Raw genomic sequence first — 17735 nt, forward strand, 5'->3', positions numbered from 1 at the left:
TGGTTTCGAAGCTCAGTTCAAGTAGTAATAGTTTCAAAACACTGTTCAAATAATTCATACTATTTACACATGGGAATAATGTTACTGTTACTCAGAACACATTGTAGTTGGTTTAAAATGAAACCTGAAGTTTAAAGTTTGTCTGGTTATCAAGTGCAAGTTCAGTTCATTTACTACAAACGTCAGGCGTACTCAAATGTTCCTAATTATTCGTGACATAAATACTAAGGGGATATTATGTGTTGCTTCCCTTCACTCGAGTTAACATTTCATGGAATTACCACAAAATGTCCTTAAAATTCACTAGGTTAGTTGATACACTGTCCAGAAACAAGTAATGTTAGAAAAAAATTGTCCACTCTCATTATGAAAAATACTAAGTTCTGAGTTCTTGAAATAAAGTTCCGATCTATCACCGTCAAATGTTAAACACTCATTCTAGCACAAGCTGAAATTTTATAAGTTTGGAGATATTATCGAGAAATATTAGAGTTCGTCTTGGCACATGCTGGATTTTCTAAGTCCGTAGCACGGCAGAAATTTTATAAGTATGACGACTAGTTTCACGTAACGCGACAAAGTTCTCAGGTTCCACATCCGCACACAGCGACCGTACAATGACCCGTCATGGGTGAGTTGTAGATTGCAACTCACTGTACCTCTCCAGTCTTCGCTCTTTTATACCCAAAGTCAAGGCTAGCTGTCTGCTCCTCGTGGAAAATGTGTTTTCTTTTCAGCTCAATATCTTAAGAGTCTGTTGGCCGATTTACTTGAAATTTTGGCAAGGTTACATTTAAATAAAGGGCTTCACAGTGGTGTACTTCATTATTTTGTATCTAAAAGGGTTTAGAATATAAAAAACCTTCCAGTACATTCTAGACTAGTGAGCCGGCTGCACGTGGAGATTACGTCATCCTGCACGCTTCTTGCCTGTGACGTAGCACGCTTTCTCACACACACGCATAGCTTGCAGCTCCATTCCGTACCTTTACCTTGCACGCTGTATTCAAGTGTTTGCGCCTTCACGTCGCAAATAATTTGCGAATTAAAAAAACAATGTTGCAGGTGTAAGCATTCCTGGTACATGTTCCTCGCGTGCTGGACAAAGAAAATTTGAAAGATTATCTTTACTGACCATTTACTCTTCTTGTTCAATATACTTCATAAGGTTAGAAGCATTGTAAATTCATTTTATAGCAGCGCCTAAGCAGACAACTTGATACACACCATTTTGCAGGATGGTGTGAATTCGATATGGTCCGACGAACAGAGGGCAGAACTTCACACATAAATTCATTTTTCAGGATTGGAAGTTGCTGGTCTACGGATTAAAACTAGATCTCTTTGATTTAAGGGTTATCGAAATTTCCTATTTCGTTGACGTCACTCCCTAATGGTGGCTGCATGTCTTAATCACGTTAAGGCTTTCTCAATCTTGGCTTGTTGGGAAACGGCAACGTCAGGTGGAGTTGGGAGAATTCCATCCCATGGTCTTTAAGAGTTATAAATTTCATGTTGTTGGTCCGTATTGAACTGAGAATAACATATGAGTAACAACACAGTAAAGGTTTCCACCTATTCAATACAAAATATATTCACAATATTTTAAAATTACATGGTACTAGTTTCGACCCATCTAGGAGTCATCATCAGCCACATCAAAGCAAAGATCACTTTTGACGAAATCCTAAGAACATGTTCATTTTAACAGTAAGATTATTATGGAATAACAAGTGAATGTGGTAAATGAAAAGAGATGTTAGTATGGGACAGGTGAGTAATAGCTAATAAATATACAAGGAATATACATAAGAGGTTTTGAACAAAGTATAAAAGGGGGCTTAGTGTTGTAAAAATTATATAATCATGGAAAACAGTAAGTCCTTATAATGAAGAATGCAATGTGAAATGACACGTATAAAATTATATATGGCTTAGGAAGAATGTAGGTGGTTTAGGAGGGGAAGAGGGCTTAAGGTGGGGTTGAAGGGTGCGGGAGAAAGGGTAATTGTCTCGGAAAAGTACCTTTGATTAAATTTAGGATTGAGTTTTGGTTGGTCGCATTATTGTTTCTGAGGAAAGTGATAAATAGATCGAAGAGTATGTTGGGTTTCTCTGAGATTTCATTGAGATTGTGACTGGCATTAAAGTATTGGTCTAGGGGTATGTAGTAATTTTCCATTATGTCGAGTAAAGGGCCCTTGTTTGCTAATACGAGGATGTCCATGTCTTGTTCGATATTGGTGAAATTATGGTTATAATCTTGCATGTGTTGGCCGATGGCTGAAAACTTGTTGTATTTTATTGCGTTAGTGTCCTCGTGGTATCTGATATTGAAGTTTCTACCGGTTTGCCCGATGTAGGTTTTTCCACAGGTGTTACATTTGATCTTATAAACTCCTGATTTTAAAAAACTGCTGGTCTTGTTGATGTGTGAAGTATTGTGTAAAACGTTCATGTTCTTATAGTTGGTTTTGAAGGCTATTTTAACGCCTTGTTTCTTAAAGATATTGGTTAACTTGTAGATATCACTGTTGAACGTGAAGGTGGAAAATGTTAGAGGTTTAGTTGTTTCTTTTTTTAGGGTAGTTTTTGGGCGATATTTATGTTTATTGATTATCCTTTCTATAAAATGGTTGCTGAAGCCGTTGAATTTTGCGATTCCGCGGATTGTGTTGAGTTCGTTCTTTAGATCTTTCTTGAACATAGGTATGCTGAAGGCTCGGTGAACTAGGCTGTTGTATGTGGCTCTTTTGTGGGGCTGGGGGTGCACTGAATCTTGGTGAATGGTGGAGGCTGTTTGAGTGGGTTTTCTGAATATTTTATAACTGAAAGAATCTGAGTTTCTAGTGATGGTTAAATCTAGAAAGTTGATTTTTTAGATTTGATTCAGATTCTAGTGTGAATTTGATATGAGGATCAATATTGTTGAGTCTTAAGAGGGTGGTGGATGCGTTAATTGATTTCTCATTCATGATTACAAAGACATCGTCAACATATCTGGCCCAAAAGAGAATGTTTTCAAATTCATTGTCAATTTTGGTGTATTCGAGGAAATCTAGGTATATTTCTGCTAAGATACCTGAGGCCGGTGACCCCATTGCCAAACCATCTTGTTGATATATGACATTGTCGAAAGTGAAAAAGTTATTATTGAGGATTAGTTTCAATACTGTGATAAAGTCTTGTATCTCTAGTTTGCTTAAATGGCTGTTTTTGTTTAAATTGTTTATAATTATCGGAATTAATTTTGATACATGTATGCTTGGGTACATGTTGACAATATTGAAAGAGTGGATAGAGTGATCAGGTTGCAAATTAAACTTGTTAAGTTTTTCTACTAGCTCTGATGTGTTTTTAATAGACTTTTTGGATAAAAATTGATAATTTTTTCTTAAGAAACATTGGATGAATTGTGATATTTTGTATAAGGGGCTTGGTCTATAGTTGATAATTGGGCGGATGGGAACTCCGGCTTTGTGTATTTTGGGAAGAGCTTTAGCAGTGGGGAGTCCTGGGTTCATTTGTATGAGTTTGGATTTTTCTTGTTCGGTAAATAAAAATGAAGTGTTTTTAAGAGTTTGTTTAAGTAGTTTTTGAATTTTTTGGGTGAGGTCTTTTTTGATTATGGAAAAGTTTTTTGTTTTTTCAATATATACTTTTTTATCCATGATAACTGTTGCATTGCCTTTGTCAGCTTTGGTTACGATGAGTTCGTTGTCTTTAATTTTCTTCTTGAGGGCGTATATGCGCTTTTGTTCAGCTATTTTTTCTCTATTAATGAGGTTGTTTGCGGGGTTGGTTAAATTGTGGAGGATATCAGTCAGTTTCCTTTTAACATCGATTCTAACCTCATTTTGCATATCTTCCGGCATTTTGCTGATGGCTAGCTCTGATTCTGTGATCATAGTAGCGGCTATGTTGAGGCTGTTCAAGTTTGGCCAGTTGTGTTTCGGTCCTTTGGATAAAGTTAAGTGTTCACTTTCACTTAAGGGCGTGTTTGATAGATTTACGACATCTGGATGAAACTGCGTACTATCGAACGTGTTACTATTGAAGTTTCTGGTTTGTTGGTTATGTAGTTGGCAGTTTTTTAGCCTGTTGAGTTTATTCTCTAAATTTGACTGTTTTCTGGCTAGTTCGTAGAATAATTTGTTCTCTACTTGTTGATAGAAAATTGTCCATTGTGCCTGTGAAAATAGTTTAGTCGCTGCGAGGTGAGTCTCTTATAATTTCTGATTCAAAACCGATTTCTTCCCGTACAAGAATTTATTTTCATCTCTTAACCATATTTTGTTGGTCTTGTTTTGAGTTTTGATGGTTTGAGGTGAAATCCGATGTTTCTTTTTATTGCTTCTTAGAAAATTAGGTGTCATGTTAAGTGATATACATTGTTTTAGGAAATCGACGTCCTTGCATAATTTGGCTATTTTTAATTTTAGGCCTAGATATTGAAAGGTTGCCTGGTAAGCTACATCATTAAGGGTTATAAATTTCATGTTGTTGGTCCGTATTGAACTGAAAACAACATATGAGTAAGAACACAGTAAAGGTTTCCACCTATTCAATACAAAATATATTCACAATATTTAAAAATTACATGGTACTAGTTTCGACCCATCTAGGGGTCATCATCAGCCACATCAAAGCAAAGATCACTTTTGACGAAATCCTAAGAACATGTTAATTTTAACAGTAAGATTATTATGGAATAAGAAGTGAATGTGGTAAATGAAGAGAGATGTTAGTATGGGACATGTAACATTATTAGTTATTACTCACCTGTGTTCTTACTCATATGTTGTTCTCAGTTCAATACGGACCAACAACATGAAATTTATAACCCTTAATGATGTAGCTTACCAGGCAAAACAGAAAGCCTTTCAATATCTAGGCCTAAAATTAAAAATAGCCAAATTACGCAAGGACGTCGATTTCCTAAAACAATGTATATCACTTAACATGACACCTAATTTTCTAAGAAGCAATAAAAAGAAACATCGGATTTCACCTCAAACCATCAAAACTCAAAACAAGACCAACAAAATATGGTTAAGAGACGAAAATAAATTCTTGTACGGGGAGAAATCGTTTTTGAATCAGAAATTATACGACGCTCACCTCGCAGCGACTAAACTGCTTTCACAGGCACAATGGACAATTTTCTATCAACAAGTAGAGAACAAATTATTCTACGAACTAGCCAGAAAACAGTCAAATTTAGAGAATAAACTCAACAGGCTAAAAACTGCCAACTACAAAACCAGAAACTTCAATAGTAACACGTTCGATAGTACGCAGTTTCATCCAGATGTCGTAAATCTATCAAACACGCCCTTAAGTGAAAGTGAACACTTAACTTTATCCAAAGGACCGAAACACAACTGGCCAAACTTGAACAGCCTCAACATAGCCGCTACTATGATCACAGAATCAGAGCTAGCCATCAGCAAAATGCCGGAAGATATGCAAAATGAGGTTAGAATCGATGTTAAAAGGAAACTGACTGATATCCTCCACAATTTAACCAACCCCGCAAACAACCTCATTAATAGAGAAAAAATAGCTGAACAAAAGCGCATATACGCCCTCAAGAAGAAAATTAAAGACAACGAACTCATCGTAACCAAAGCTGACAAAGGCAATGCAACAGTTATCATGGATAAAAAAGTATATATTGAAAAAACAAAAAACTTTTCCATAATCAAAAAAGACCTCACCCAAAAAATTCAAAAACTACTTAAACAAACTCTTAAAAACACTTCATTTTTATTTACCGAACAAGAAAAATCCAAACTCATACAAATGAACCCAGGACTCCCCACTGCTAAAGCTCTTCCCAAAATACACAAAGCCGGAGTTCCCATCTGCCCAATTATCAACTATAGACCAAGCCCCTTATACAAAATATCACAATTCATCCAATGTTTCTTAAGAAAAAATTATCAATTTTTATCCAAAAAGTCTATTAAAAACACATCAGAGCTAGTAGAAAAACTTAACAAGTTTAATTTGCAACCTGATCACTCTATCCACTCTTTCAATATTGTCAACATGTACCCAAGCATACAAGTATCAAAATTAATTCCGATAATTATAAACAATTTAAACAAAAACAGCCACTTAAGCAAACTAGAGATACAAGACTTTATCACAGTATTGAAACTAATCCTCAATAATAACTTTTTCACTTTCGACAATGTCATATATCAACAAGATGGTTTGGCAATGGGGTCACCGGCCTCAGGTATCTTAGCAGAAATATGCCTAGATTTCCTCGAATACACCAAAATTGACAATGAATTTGAAAACATTCTCTTTTGGGCCAGATATGTTGACGATGTCTTTGTAATCATGAATGAGAAATCAATTAACGCATCCACCACCCTCTTAAGACTCAACAATATTGATCCTCATATCAAATTCACACTAGAATCCGAATCAAATCTAAAAATCAACTTTCTAGATTTAACCTTCACTAGAAACTCAGATTCTTTTAGTTATAAAATATTCAGAAAACCCACTCAAACAGCCTCCACCATTCGCCAAGATTCAGTGCACCCCCAGTCCCACAAAAGAGCCACATACAACAGCCTAGTTCACCGAGCCTTCAGCATACCTATGTTCAAGAAAGATCTAAAGAACGAACTCAACACAATCCGCGGAATCGCAAAATTCAACGGCTTCAGCAACCATTTTATAGAAAGGATAGTCAATAAACATAAATATCGCCCAAAAACTACCCTCAAAAAAGAAACAACTAAACCTCTAACATTTTCCACCTTCACGTTCAACAGCGATATCTACAAGTTAACCAATATCTTTAAGAAACAAGGCGTTAAAATAGCCTTCAAAACCAACTATAAGAACATGAACGTTTTACACAATACTTCACACATCAACAAGACCAGCAGTTTTTTAAAATCAGAAGTTTATAAGATCAAATGTAACACCTGTGGAAAAACCTACATCGGGAAACCGGTAGAAACTTCAATATCAGATACTACGAGCACACTAACGCAAGAAAATACAACAAGTTTTCAGCCATCGGCCAACACATGCAAGATTATAACCATAATTTCACCAACATCGAACAAGACATGGACATCCTCGTATTAGCAAACAAGGGCCCTTTACTCGACATAATGGAAAATTACTACATACCCCTAGACCAATACTTTAATGCCAGTCACAATCTCAATGAAATCTCAGAGAAACCCAACATACTCTTCGATCTATTTATCACTTTCCTCAGAAACAATAATGCAACCAACCAAAACTCAATCCTAAATTTAATCAAAGGTACTTTTCCGAGACAATTACCCTTTCTCCCGCACCCTTCAACCCCACCTTAAGCCCTCTTCCCCTCCTAAACCACCTCCACTCTTCCTAAGCCATATGTAATTTTATACGTGTCATTTCACATAGCATTCTTCATTATAAGGACTTACTGTTTTCCATGATTATATAATTTTTACAATACTAAGCCCCCTTTTATACTTTGTTCAAAACCTCTTATGTATATTCCTTGTATATTTATTAGCTATTCTCTTTTCATTTACCACATTCACTTGTTATTCCATAATAATCTTACTGTTAAAATGAACATATTCTTAGGATTTCGTCAAAAGTGATCTTTGCTTTGATGTGGCTGATGATGACCCCTAGATGGGTCGAAACTAGTACCATGTAATTTTAAAATATTGTGAATATATTTTGTATTGAATAGGTGGAAACCTTTACTGTGTTGTTACTCATATGTTATCCCATGGTCTCTGGTGTAATCCCACAATGCAAAATGAGGGGAATGTCATTGGTGGATTCATGAACTGTAGAATTTACAATTTGCTGCATAACAGGCAGTACTTCAATCCATTTCCAGTGACTCGCTACAATATTTCCGACAGAACCTAGCTAGTTCCCTCGTAATTCGTTCTGCGGGATTAGCCTCGGGATTCCTAATAGAATTCATTATATGGCGCATCCCCATTTTGTCTAAAGCTTGTTGGTTTTCAACAGACCTGAATTGTGTCCCGTGGTCCGTCAACAAGTACTCTGGTTTCCCCACCTGGGGAAATACGTTTCTTTTCAATCGCCTTAAGATGTTCCCAGAGTTAGCTTTTTGTATGGGTAACAAAATAATGTGTTTTGAGAATACATCTACAATGACAACAATATGTTTGTTTCCTCGGTTCGCCTTTGGGGAGCGGACCATACAGGTTGATTGCCATGATGTCTCTGGGTTTCTCCAGAATTAATGGTTTTGGAAATTAAAACTAGCTACAAATTTAACTCCACTAAAACCCGTCAAACCAAAATACGCTGAATTCAAGTTCACTATCCATAGTATTCATCCAATTAGCAATTTCTTAATGAAGGACGATGTAAAAATAGCCTATACAACAAAAAACACTAATCGTAACTTATTCTTTAATCATAACTCTATAAACGTCACAGATAATCATTACTCTGGATCAGGTATATACAGATTAAAATTCTTTACGTGTAATTTTTCTTATGTTGGCCACTTTAGAGCTCTGACCTAGATTATAGAATTTTTGGCTGATGACGCCTGCAATGACAGGTGAAACATGCACCATTATATGCTTAAACCTTAATATGATGATTGTATCATAGTTGTAAGAACTAAAGTATTGAATAGGTGGTTCTCAATAAATTAATTGTAAAATTTTTAATAAATTTAGATTGCAAACAGCCTCTCCGAAATTTAACCAGAGGTGAGAAAATCTAAATTAACCTCTGAAATGGTGATGTGCTCGGCCATTTCTTTAGGTGCATTGCATTCTTACTTAACTTCAGTGTAGAGTATTAAAACTAAGTGATTGTTTACTTAGCCTTTACTTCTAACGAGTTAGCAACTGCTGTCGACCACATTATTCACGTACTTGTCACGAAAACATATTCTCTTTCATTTCTAATTTTCTTTACGGAACAGCAAGTGACGGGTATTACTAATCGACTCTGATATCGCCTTCGAATATCGACGAGAGAGAGCTTGCAAGTGCACATAGGGCGAAAACTATACCGAGGATCGCATTTTGTGGCAAACCCTTTCTTATTCAAACAGCGTCACCTAACTTAACTGTGTATGTACCATGAAATCATATATCAAGCGCCAGCAGAAAAGCGATAACCTTTTCGCTATAAATTTAGATGGGAATAGCCTTACCAAAATTTAACCAGTATAATCTAACTTCAGAAATCAGTGATGCGCAACATATTCTTCTTTAATGTCAGCGTAGAGTATTCAAATTAAGTGATCGTTTATTTAGGCTTTATTTCTAATGAGTTAACAACAGCTATTGGCTACGTTATTTACACATTTATTATGAAAACGTGTTATCCTCTTTCATTTTGATTTTTCTTTTAGAGAACAGCAGTCGACGGGTATTACTAATCGACTCTGACATCGCCTTCGAATTGTGAAGAATTTAAAGGCCTTTCAGAGTCCACCTGCTCAATACAATATACACTTTTTTTGTTAGTTTACTAAGTCACATTAACACATTCTTTATGCTAAAATCCAGGCTAAGTTTTAATTATATGATGCACGATCTCGCCGCATTTGACAGGTCCCCTCTCACCCATATAGTTAAAACTTCACCCAGATTTTAGCACAAAGAATTTTTAATGCAACAAGTGCTATGCAATTAGTTTTTACTCTCGTCAAACTACAAGATTTTGGAAGAGTTTGTTTTAGTGGACAAAATGATTTTATTACAGCAATTGTATGTTTTTTCTTTCTTTCTTATGTTTGTTGATTTTTATCTCTAGCCAGGCTATGGCTGAAGATGTCCTGCACTTAAGGGCGAAACAAGTCGTGTGTGTTAATGTGACTTAAAACAAACAAATAAATAAAGTGCATTTTGTATTGTGGTCTCACAAAGGCCTTTAAATTCTTCACTTTAATACGGATCAAATAATGAATTTTTTAATGCGCAATCACCTTCGAATATCGACAAGAGAGCTCGCATGTGCACATAGCGAGAAAACAATACCATCCCGATGATTAACAATCTCATTTTGTGTCAAATTTTGTTTTCTTATTCAAACAGCTTCATCTAACCTAAGTTAACCATACTATATGTATCATGAAAACATGTCAAGTGCCAGTAGAGAAATGATAAACTTCTCGCTATAAACTTACATGATAACAGCCTTTCCGAAATTTAACCAGATGTGAGAAAATATAAAACTAACCACTGAAATTAATGATGCGCTCTGCCACATCTTGAGGTGTATCCCATTCTTACTTAATTGCAGCATTAACCATTAAAATTAAACAATAATTTACTTCAGCCTTTATTTTTAACGAGTCAACAACTGCTATCACACACATTATTTACGCATTTATTAAGCAAACATGTTCTCCTCTTTCATTTTCACTTTCCTTTACGGAACAGCAATCGACGGGTATTACTAATCAGCTCCGACATTGCTTTCAAATTAAATTCACAATTAAGTATTTATTTATTTTGCACCTAGTCGATACAATGATTGCTTAAGGCAATTTAATGGTTAAAAGTGGTACATGTTTCGTATATTATCAACAGCCACATAACACTGTTTAAATGAAAAATATATAAATTGACAAAGTAATGCTTTAGAGGAAGTGTCCTTAAAATTAACATAAGATTGACAACATTAAAACAAACATAGAGAGGAAACGATACTGAAGATCATTGATCGCATACAATATAATAGCTGGGTCCATAAATATTGGTAACTGAAAAAATCGTGCATGCTTAATCACTCGTAATAACGGATGCATCAGTGATAGGGCTCTCGCTTTAACCGAAGGATAATACACTGTTTAATATAGAAATTTTGAAGGGACAGACAAAAATTTGATATAACAAGGTTCTCATTATATTCCGTACTCGTTATAGCAGATTTCTACTCTATATGAGAATTTTAACATTTTCTTATCGCTAAATGCAGGGTTTTCCCTACTATGAATTACATTAAATCGAATATAAAATTGCATGCTTTTATGGAGTAATTTTCGGGACAAAAATTTCTTCTGTAAAATGCAGGTTTATGCTAAATCAAGGTCATGCAAAATTGGGGTTATACTGTAAGTTTGTGTCAGGTTCTTCACTTTTATCTATACTATATCTCTTGTTCTTTTCCAACCTGACCATTTGTGGCCCTTGTCCTTCTTTGGCTGATACCTTCATTCTTTGAAGCATTGGGCCCCTTCTATTTTTTCCCTCTGATTAGTGTTAATAGAGGATGGTTGCTAAGTTGTATTTCCTCTTAAAACATTAATAACCACTATCACCCGCACTCTCATAATAAGTGACAGGAGGAGACTATTGACAGCTGCAAATGACAAGACACTGACCATGATCTTCCCTTCAATGATTTCACTGTGGTATTTGGATAAAACTGGGAAATGAAACTTATATTCATGTAAAATGTGTTTGGAGATGCTGCATGGAGGTGAATGTAAAATAAAAATGAGACTACCTTTTGAGTGTTTTCTCATCCTTTCATACATACTTTTAATGGTTGACCCATTTTGTTTCTACTTTACTGTATGTTTTATTAATTTATGTTTTTAATTGGATTTGTTGTATAAACCAGATCACTTTTCAAAGTTTAACTTTTATCTGAAAAATACAAAACATCACCTTCTGAATTTTAAAGCAACAAACCTTCAGAAACATTAAAATCTTTTCTAAGATCTCTGCTAATAAGTAACAACCGTTCATTGCAGAACTGACCAAGAGGGAAAAGAGTTTCCCATATTTCCAGTAGCCGGGCTGAGTGGCTCAGACGGTTGAGGCGCTGGCCTTCTGACCCCAAAACTTGGCAGGTTCAATCCTGACTCAGTCCGGTGGTATTTGAAGGTGCTCAAATACGACAGCCTCGTGTCGGTAGATTTACTAGCATGTAAAAGAACTCCTGCGAGACTAAATTCCGGCACGTCGGCGGCTCCGAAAACCAAAAAAGTAGTTAGAGGGATGTAAAGCAAATAACATTATTATTATTATTTCTGGCACACCTCTGCAAGGGCTCATGCAGCCAATGTTTCAATGTGAGCAACTGAGAAAGTGTTTGATGATACAATTATCAGTAACCAAATTTGACCTGCCTGCTCTTACGATCTCACCCCTTGTGATTATTAAATTTGGAGAGCATTAACAGGACATGACAATTTTACACCCCTTGGAGGAAACTAAGATGGTTATCCAGCAAGAATTAAATTCAATTTCCCCAAGGGAATGAAGAAAAGAGTTGGATAACCAGTACTAGATCTCAGAATGTTTGGCAAATAAAGGAGACAGTTTCAACTTTTCCGTGCTTGACAAGGGAGAGTGAATGCCTTTTTTGCAATATTATTAGCCAGTGACTCTAGTAGATACTGAAGTTATAGTTTGGTAAAGCGTGGATTTGTGTTGCAGTCCAGCTGTGAGACTAGGCTGTGCGGCTTATCCAGCACTCATCGCATGAATAGGAAACTGTTAATCAGCTCACTCGATATACAAATATAAAACACAGCAGGAAATACCTTTCTTTGTAAAGCCAACTCTTCCATTTTGCTCCTAAGTTCTTGCATTTTGCCCATTGTAACAGAGTTCTCTTGAAGCCTTCTAGCAGCTTCATCAGGGTCTTCTTCAGCGAACAGATTCCTGTGAATGAAGTAAGATTTGGTTAATTCCATGCAATGGATTCATTTCTTCATACTACATAGGAACAACTATTAATCTTTGAAAAGAGAGAAATCATGAAACAGTTTTTCATTCTAGGAATTATACACTGTTCTTTCCAATTCATAATTTGACTTCTCAACTACAGCAGAGGTCTGTATATCTGATTTTTCATAAAAGTCAGGAAAAAACCATACATATCAAAATCTGTATGAAACGGCCATCAGTTTGTTCAAAACTTGCGTTTTCGCGGATGATATCCACACCACGGCTTGCTTGTTTATTTTCCGAAATCCGATACTACATGAAAGTGTACGCTTAATTTCATTGTGAAAAAATTATAGCATCACTCCCGAGGCTTCTGTGGCAAACATTCCAGGTTCTTCTTCAAACAGCATCACTTAACCTAACTGTATATGTATCGTAAAAATGTATTTCAAGGGCATGTAGAGAAATGATAAACTCCTCACTATAGATTTACATTGGAACAGCCTTTCTGGAATTTAACAGATGCAAGAAAATATCAAGTATCCTCTGAATCAGTGATGTACTCTGCCATATCTTGAGGTGTATCTCATTCTTACTTAATTTCAGTATATAACATTAAAAATGAACAGTTTGTTTACTTCAGTCTTTATTTCTAATAAGTTAACAACTAACCTAACTTAACCATATTATATGTATCACAAAAACCATATTCCAAGCGCCAGTAGAGAAATGATAACTTTCTCGTTATAAATTTAGATGGGAATAGCCTCTTCGAAATTTAACCAGACACGAGAAAATATAAACTAACCTCTGAAATCAGTGATGCGCTCTGCCATATCTTGAGGTGTATCTCATTCTTATGTAATTTCAGAGTAGTGTATTAAAATTAGCCGGCACCGTGGTGTAGGGGTAGCGTGCTTGCCTCTTACCCGGAGGCCCCGAGTTCAATTCCTGGCCAGGTCAGGGATTTTTACCTGGACCTGAGGGCTGGTTCGAGGTCCACTAAGCCTATGTGATGAGAATTGAGGAGCTATCTGACGGTGAGATAGCGGTCCCGGTCTAGAAAGCCTAAAATAACGGCTGAGAGGATTCGTCGTGCTGACCACATGACACCTCATAATCTGCAGGCCTTCGGGCTGAGCAGTGGTCACTTGGTAGGCCAAGACCCTTTAAGGGCTGTAGTGCCATCGGGTTTGGTTTGGTATTAAAGTTAAGCGACTGTTTACTTATGCTTTATTTCTAACGAGTTACCGGGCGAGTTGGCTGTGCGAGTAGAGGCGCGCGGCTGTGAGCTTGCATCCAGGAGATAGTGGGTTCAAATCCCACTGACAGCAGCCCTGAAGATGTTTTTCCGTGGTTTCCCGTTTTCACACCAGGCAAATGCTGGGGCTGTACCTTAATTAAGGCCACAGGCGCTTCCTTCCAGCTCTTAGGCCTTTCCTATCCCATCGTTGCCATGGGACTTAACTGTGTCGGTGCGACGTAAAACCACTAGCAAGAAAAAAAAAAAAGTTAACTGCTATTGACCATATTATTTACGTATTTGTTAGGAAAATATGTTCTCTTCTTTTATATCTATTTTTCTTTACGGAACAGCAGTTGACGGGTATTAATTATCAACTCCGACATTGCCTTTAAATTTAGATGGGACAGCTCGCAACTGCACACAGCGAGACAATACCGAAGGTCATATTTTCAAAATCAAATCAAAATCTCTTTATTTGCAAATGAGGTGTCTACCTCGGTGGCAAATGGTACCCTAAAATACATTATTGTCAAGCACTAAATTTTAAATTCACAAGAGACGAAGAAAATTATCCTAGAATACAATGTTATACAATTTATGCTAATAATTTTTTTCTATTAAACACACACATCATCCTTAATAAATTTATATTGTTTACAAAATTCTACTTATAATATCTCCTGTACTTACAAACATAGTCAACTCATATACAGTACATGAAATTACTTCAAATAATACTATACAACTGGTATAAGATTAAAATTAACATTGTATTTATTTACATATTTATATTTTACCCATTTTGGAACATAAGTAGCATAACGACCTGCTGTGTCTTAACCAAAGAACCTTTTGCCACCACTTTTCAGAGTTCCTGAAGGGCCTTCATAGCTACTGTAGCGGTCCCAGGGCCCTCGAAGTCCCCACTGTACTTCACCCCTACACGCAGTCCCCTACTTGGGCTGTTCAAACTCCATGGACCAGGCGATGGAATTAATTTAATCACACACATTTTTTATTTACAATAACCTGCACTGGTCGAATGCCCTCGGACATTTTATTTTCTCTGTTGCTGTTTATTCTTTTCTTGAATATCTGTACAGATTTTGGAAAAGGATCAAACACTATCCCTGGTAAACTGTTCCAATCCTTCACGCCCTTCCCAATGAATGAAAATTTACCCCAATCGCTTCTGCTAAAATTCCTTCTAATTTTGTACTTGTGGCCAGTTCTGCCAATATAATTATTTTCCAACTGAAGCCTCTCACGGATTTCTCTCCATGGTTCTGCTCCTGTATAGGCTCTATATAATCCTGTAAGTCTAGTTTTCTCCCTTCTCTTACTTAAAGTTTCCCACCCAAGTTCCTTTAACATTTCTGATACACTACTCTTTCTCCTGAAATCCCCTGTTACAAATCTTGCTGCTTTCCTCTGCACACCATCTAGTTCTTTTATTAGGTATTCTTGGTGAGGATCCCAAAGACTGTTTGCATATTCCAATAATGGACGAACCATACTTAAGTAACTTTTTTCTTTTAATTCTTTGTTGCATCCTTTAAGTAGCCTCATTATGACATGTAACGATCTGTATGCTTTCCCAACAATATCAACAACATGACCATTCCAGTGCAAATTACTTTCAAATCTCACACCTAACTTTCCCTTCCTGTGATATATTATTTCTTACTTTGATTTTCTGAACCCTTGAATTTAGAAATGTTCTTATCCAACGTATAACCCTTATGTCCAATCTTATTCCATCCAATTTCTTTAATGATATTCCATGTTCCACTCTATCAAAGGCTTTGGAAAGATCTATGGCTATGCAATCTAACTGGCCTCCTGAATCCAACTGCTCTGATATGTCCTGCTGAAATCCTACCAGTTGTGTCTCACAAGATAATTTCTTTCTAAATCCATACTGGCTCCTCATGAACCAATTTTTATCATCACATATCCCTCTGATGTACTTTGCTATTAAACTCTCCAGTATTTTACAAACTATACTGGTCCTGTGTTGATGCTGCTACATGGCTGAAGGCAACGGGAAACTACAGCTGTAACTACCTCCCGAGGACATGCAGCTCTCTCTCTATGAATGATGTACTGATGATGGCTTCCTCCCGGGTAAAATATTCCAGAGGTAAACTAGTCCCCCATTCGGATCTCTGGGTGGGGACTACACGAGAGGGGGCGATCATCAGGAAGATGGATACTGACATTCTGCGAGTCGGAGTGTGGAATGTTAGAAGTTTGAATCCTTGTGGTAGGTTAGAGAATCTGAAAAGGGAGACGGATAAGTTAAAGTTAGATGTAGTTGGTATAAGTGAAGTACGTTGGCAGGAAGAACAAGATTTTTGGTCAGGCAACTACCGAATTATCAACACAAAATCAAACAGGGGAAATGTAGGAGTTGGTTTAATAATGAATAAGAAAATAGGGCAGCGGGTAAGCTACTACGACCAGCATAGTGAAAGAATTATTGTCGTCAACATAGACACCAAACCAATGGCCACCACAATAGTGCAGGTCTATATGCCTACTAGTTCAGCAGACGATGAAGAAATTGAAAGAATATATGAGGAGATAGAAGATTTAATACAATATGTAAAAGGTGACGAGAATCTAATTGTGATGGGAGACTGGAATTCACTGGTGGGCCAAGGAAGAGAAGGTAGTACAGCAGGAGCATTCGGATTGGGACAAAGGAACGAAAGAGGAAGTCGGCTGGTTGAATTCTGCACTGATCATAATTTAGTCCTTGCCAATACTTGGTTCAAACACCACAAACGACAGCTGTATACGTGGACGAGACCTGGAGACACTGGAAGGTATCAAATAGACTTCATTATGATTAGGCAGAGATTCAGAAACCAGGTGTTGGATTGCAAAACTTTCCCAGGAGCAGACGTGGACTCTGGCCACAACTTGTTGGTCATGAAATGCCATCTGAAGTTGAAGAAATTGAAGAAAGGAAAGAATGCAAAAAGATGGGATCTAGACAAGTTGAAGGAAAAGAGTGTGAGGGATTGTTTCAAGGAACATGTTGCAAAAGGACTAAATGAAAAGGCTGAAGGAAACACTATAGAGGAAGAGTGGAGAGTCATGAAAAATGAAGTCAGTAGGGCTGCTGAAGAAATGTTAGGAAGGAAGAAAAGATCAACTAAGAATCAGTGGATAACTCAGGAGAAACTAGACCTGATTGATGAACGACAAAAATACAACAATGCTAGAAATGAAGAGGGCAGAAAAGAATACAGGCGATTAAAGAATGAAGTGGATAGAAAGTGCAAGGTAGCTAAGGAAGAATGGCTGAAGGAGAAGTGCAAGGATGTCGAAGGCTGTATGGTCCTGGGAAAGTCAGATGCTGCATACAGGAAAATCAAGGAAACCTTTGGAGAAAGGAAATCTAGGTGAATGAATATTAAGAGCTCAGATGGAAAGCCACTTCTAGGGAAAGAAGACAAAGCAGAAAGATGGCAGGAGCGTATCCAACAGTTTTATCAAGGTAAAGATGTAGATAATTTGGTTCTGGAACATGAAGAGGCTGTTGATGCTGATGAAATGGGAGACCCAATTTTGAGGTCAGAGTTTGACAGAGCTGTGAGTGACCTGAATAGGAACAAGGCACCTGGAATTGATGACATTCCCTCTGAATTACTGACTGCCTTACGAGAAACCAGCATGGCAAGGTTATATCATTTAGTGTGCAAGATGTATGAGACAGGAGAAGTCCCATCTGATTTTCGGTAGAATGTTGTTATACTTATTTCCAAGAAAGCCGGTGCTGACAGGTGTGAAAACTATCGCACCATTAGTTTATT

The 17735-nt window shown here is 36.9% G+C and overlaps 1 protein-coding gene across 3 annotated transcripts in view; it reads right to left on the reverse strand.

Annotated features, from left to right (window-relative positions):
* The window catches only part of LOC136858703 (AN1-type zinc finger protein 4), a 127236-nt gene that overhangs the window by 26488 nt on the left and 83013 nt on the right, over positions 1-17735 (reverse strand). For all 3 annotated transcript variants that reach the window (XM_067138443.2, XM_067138442.2, XM_067138444.2), the window contains exon 5: positions 12539-12659. In XM_067138443.2, the coding sequence (XP_066994544.2) occupies positions 12539-12659 (121 nt within the window). The remainder of the gene's footprint in view (positions 1-12538; positions 12660-17735) is intronic.

This window comes from Anabrus simplex, chromosome 1 (assembly GCF_040414725.1).
Source record: "Anabrus simplex isolate iqAnaSimp1 chromosome 1, ASM4041472v1, whole genome shotgun sequence".
In the NCBI taxonomy this organism is placed as follows: domain Eukaryota; kingdom Metazoa; phylum Arthropoda; class Insecta; order Orthoptera; family Tettigoniidae; genus Anabrus; species Anabrus simplex.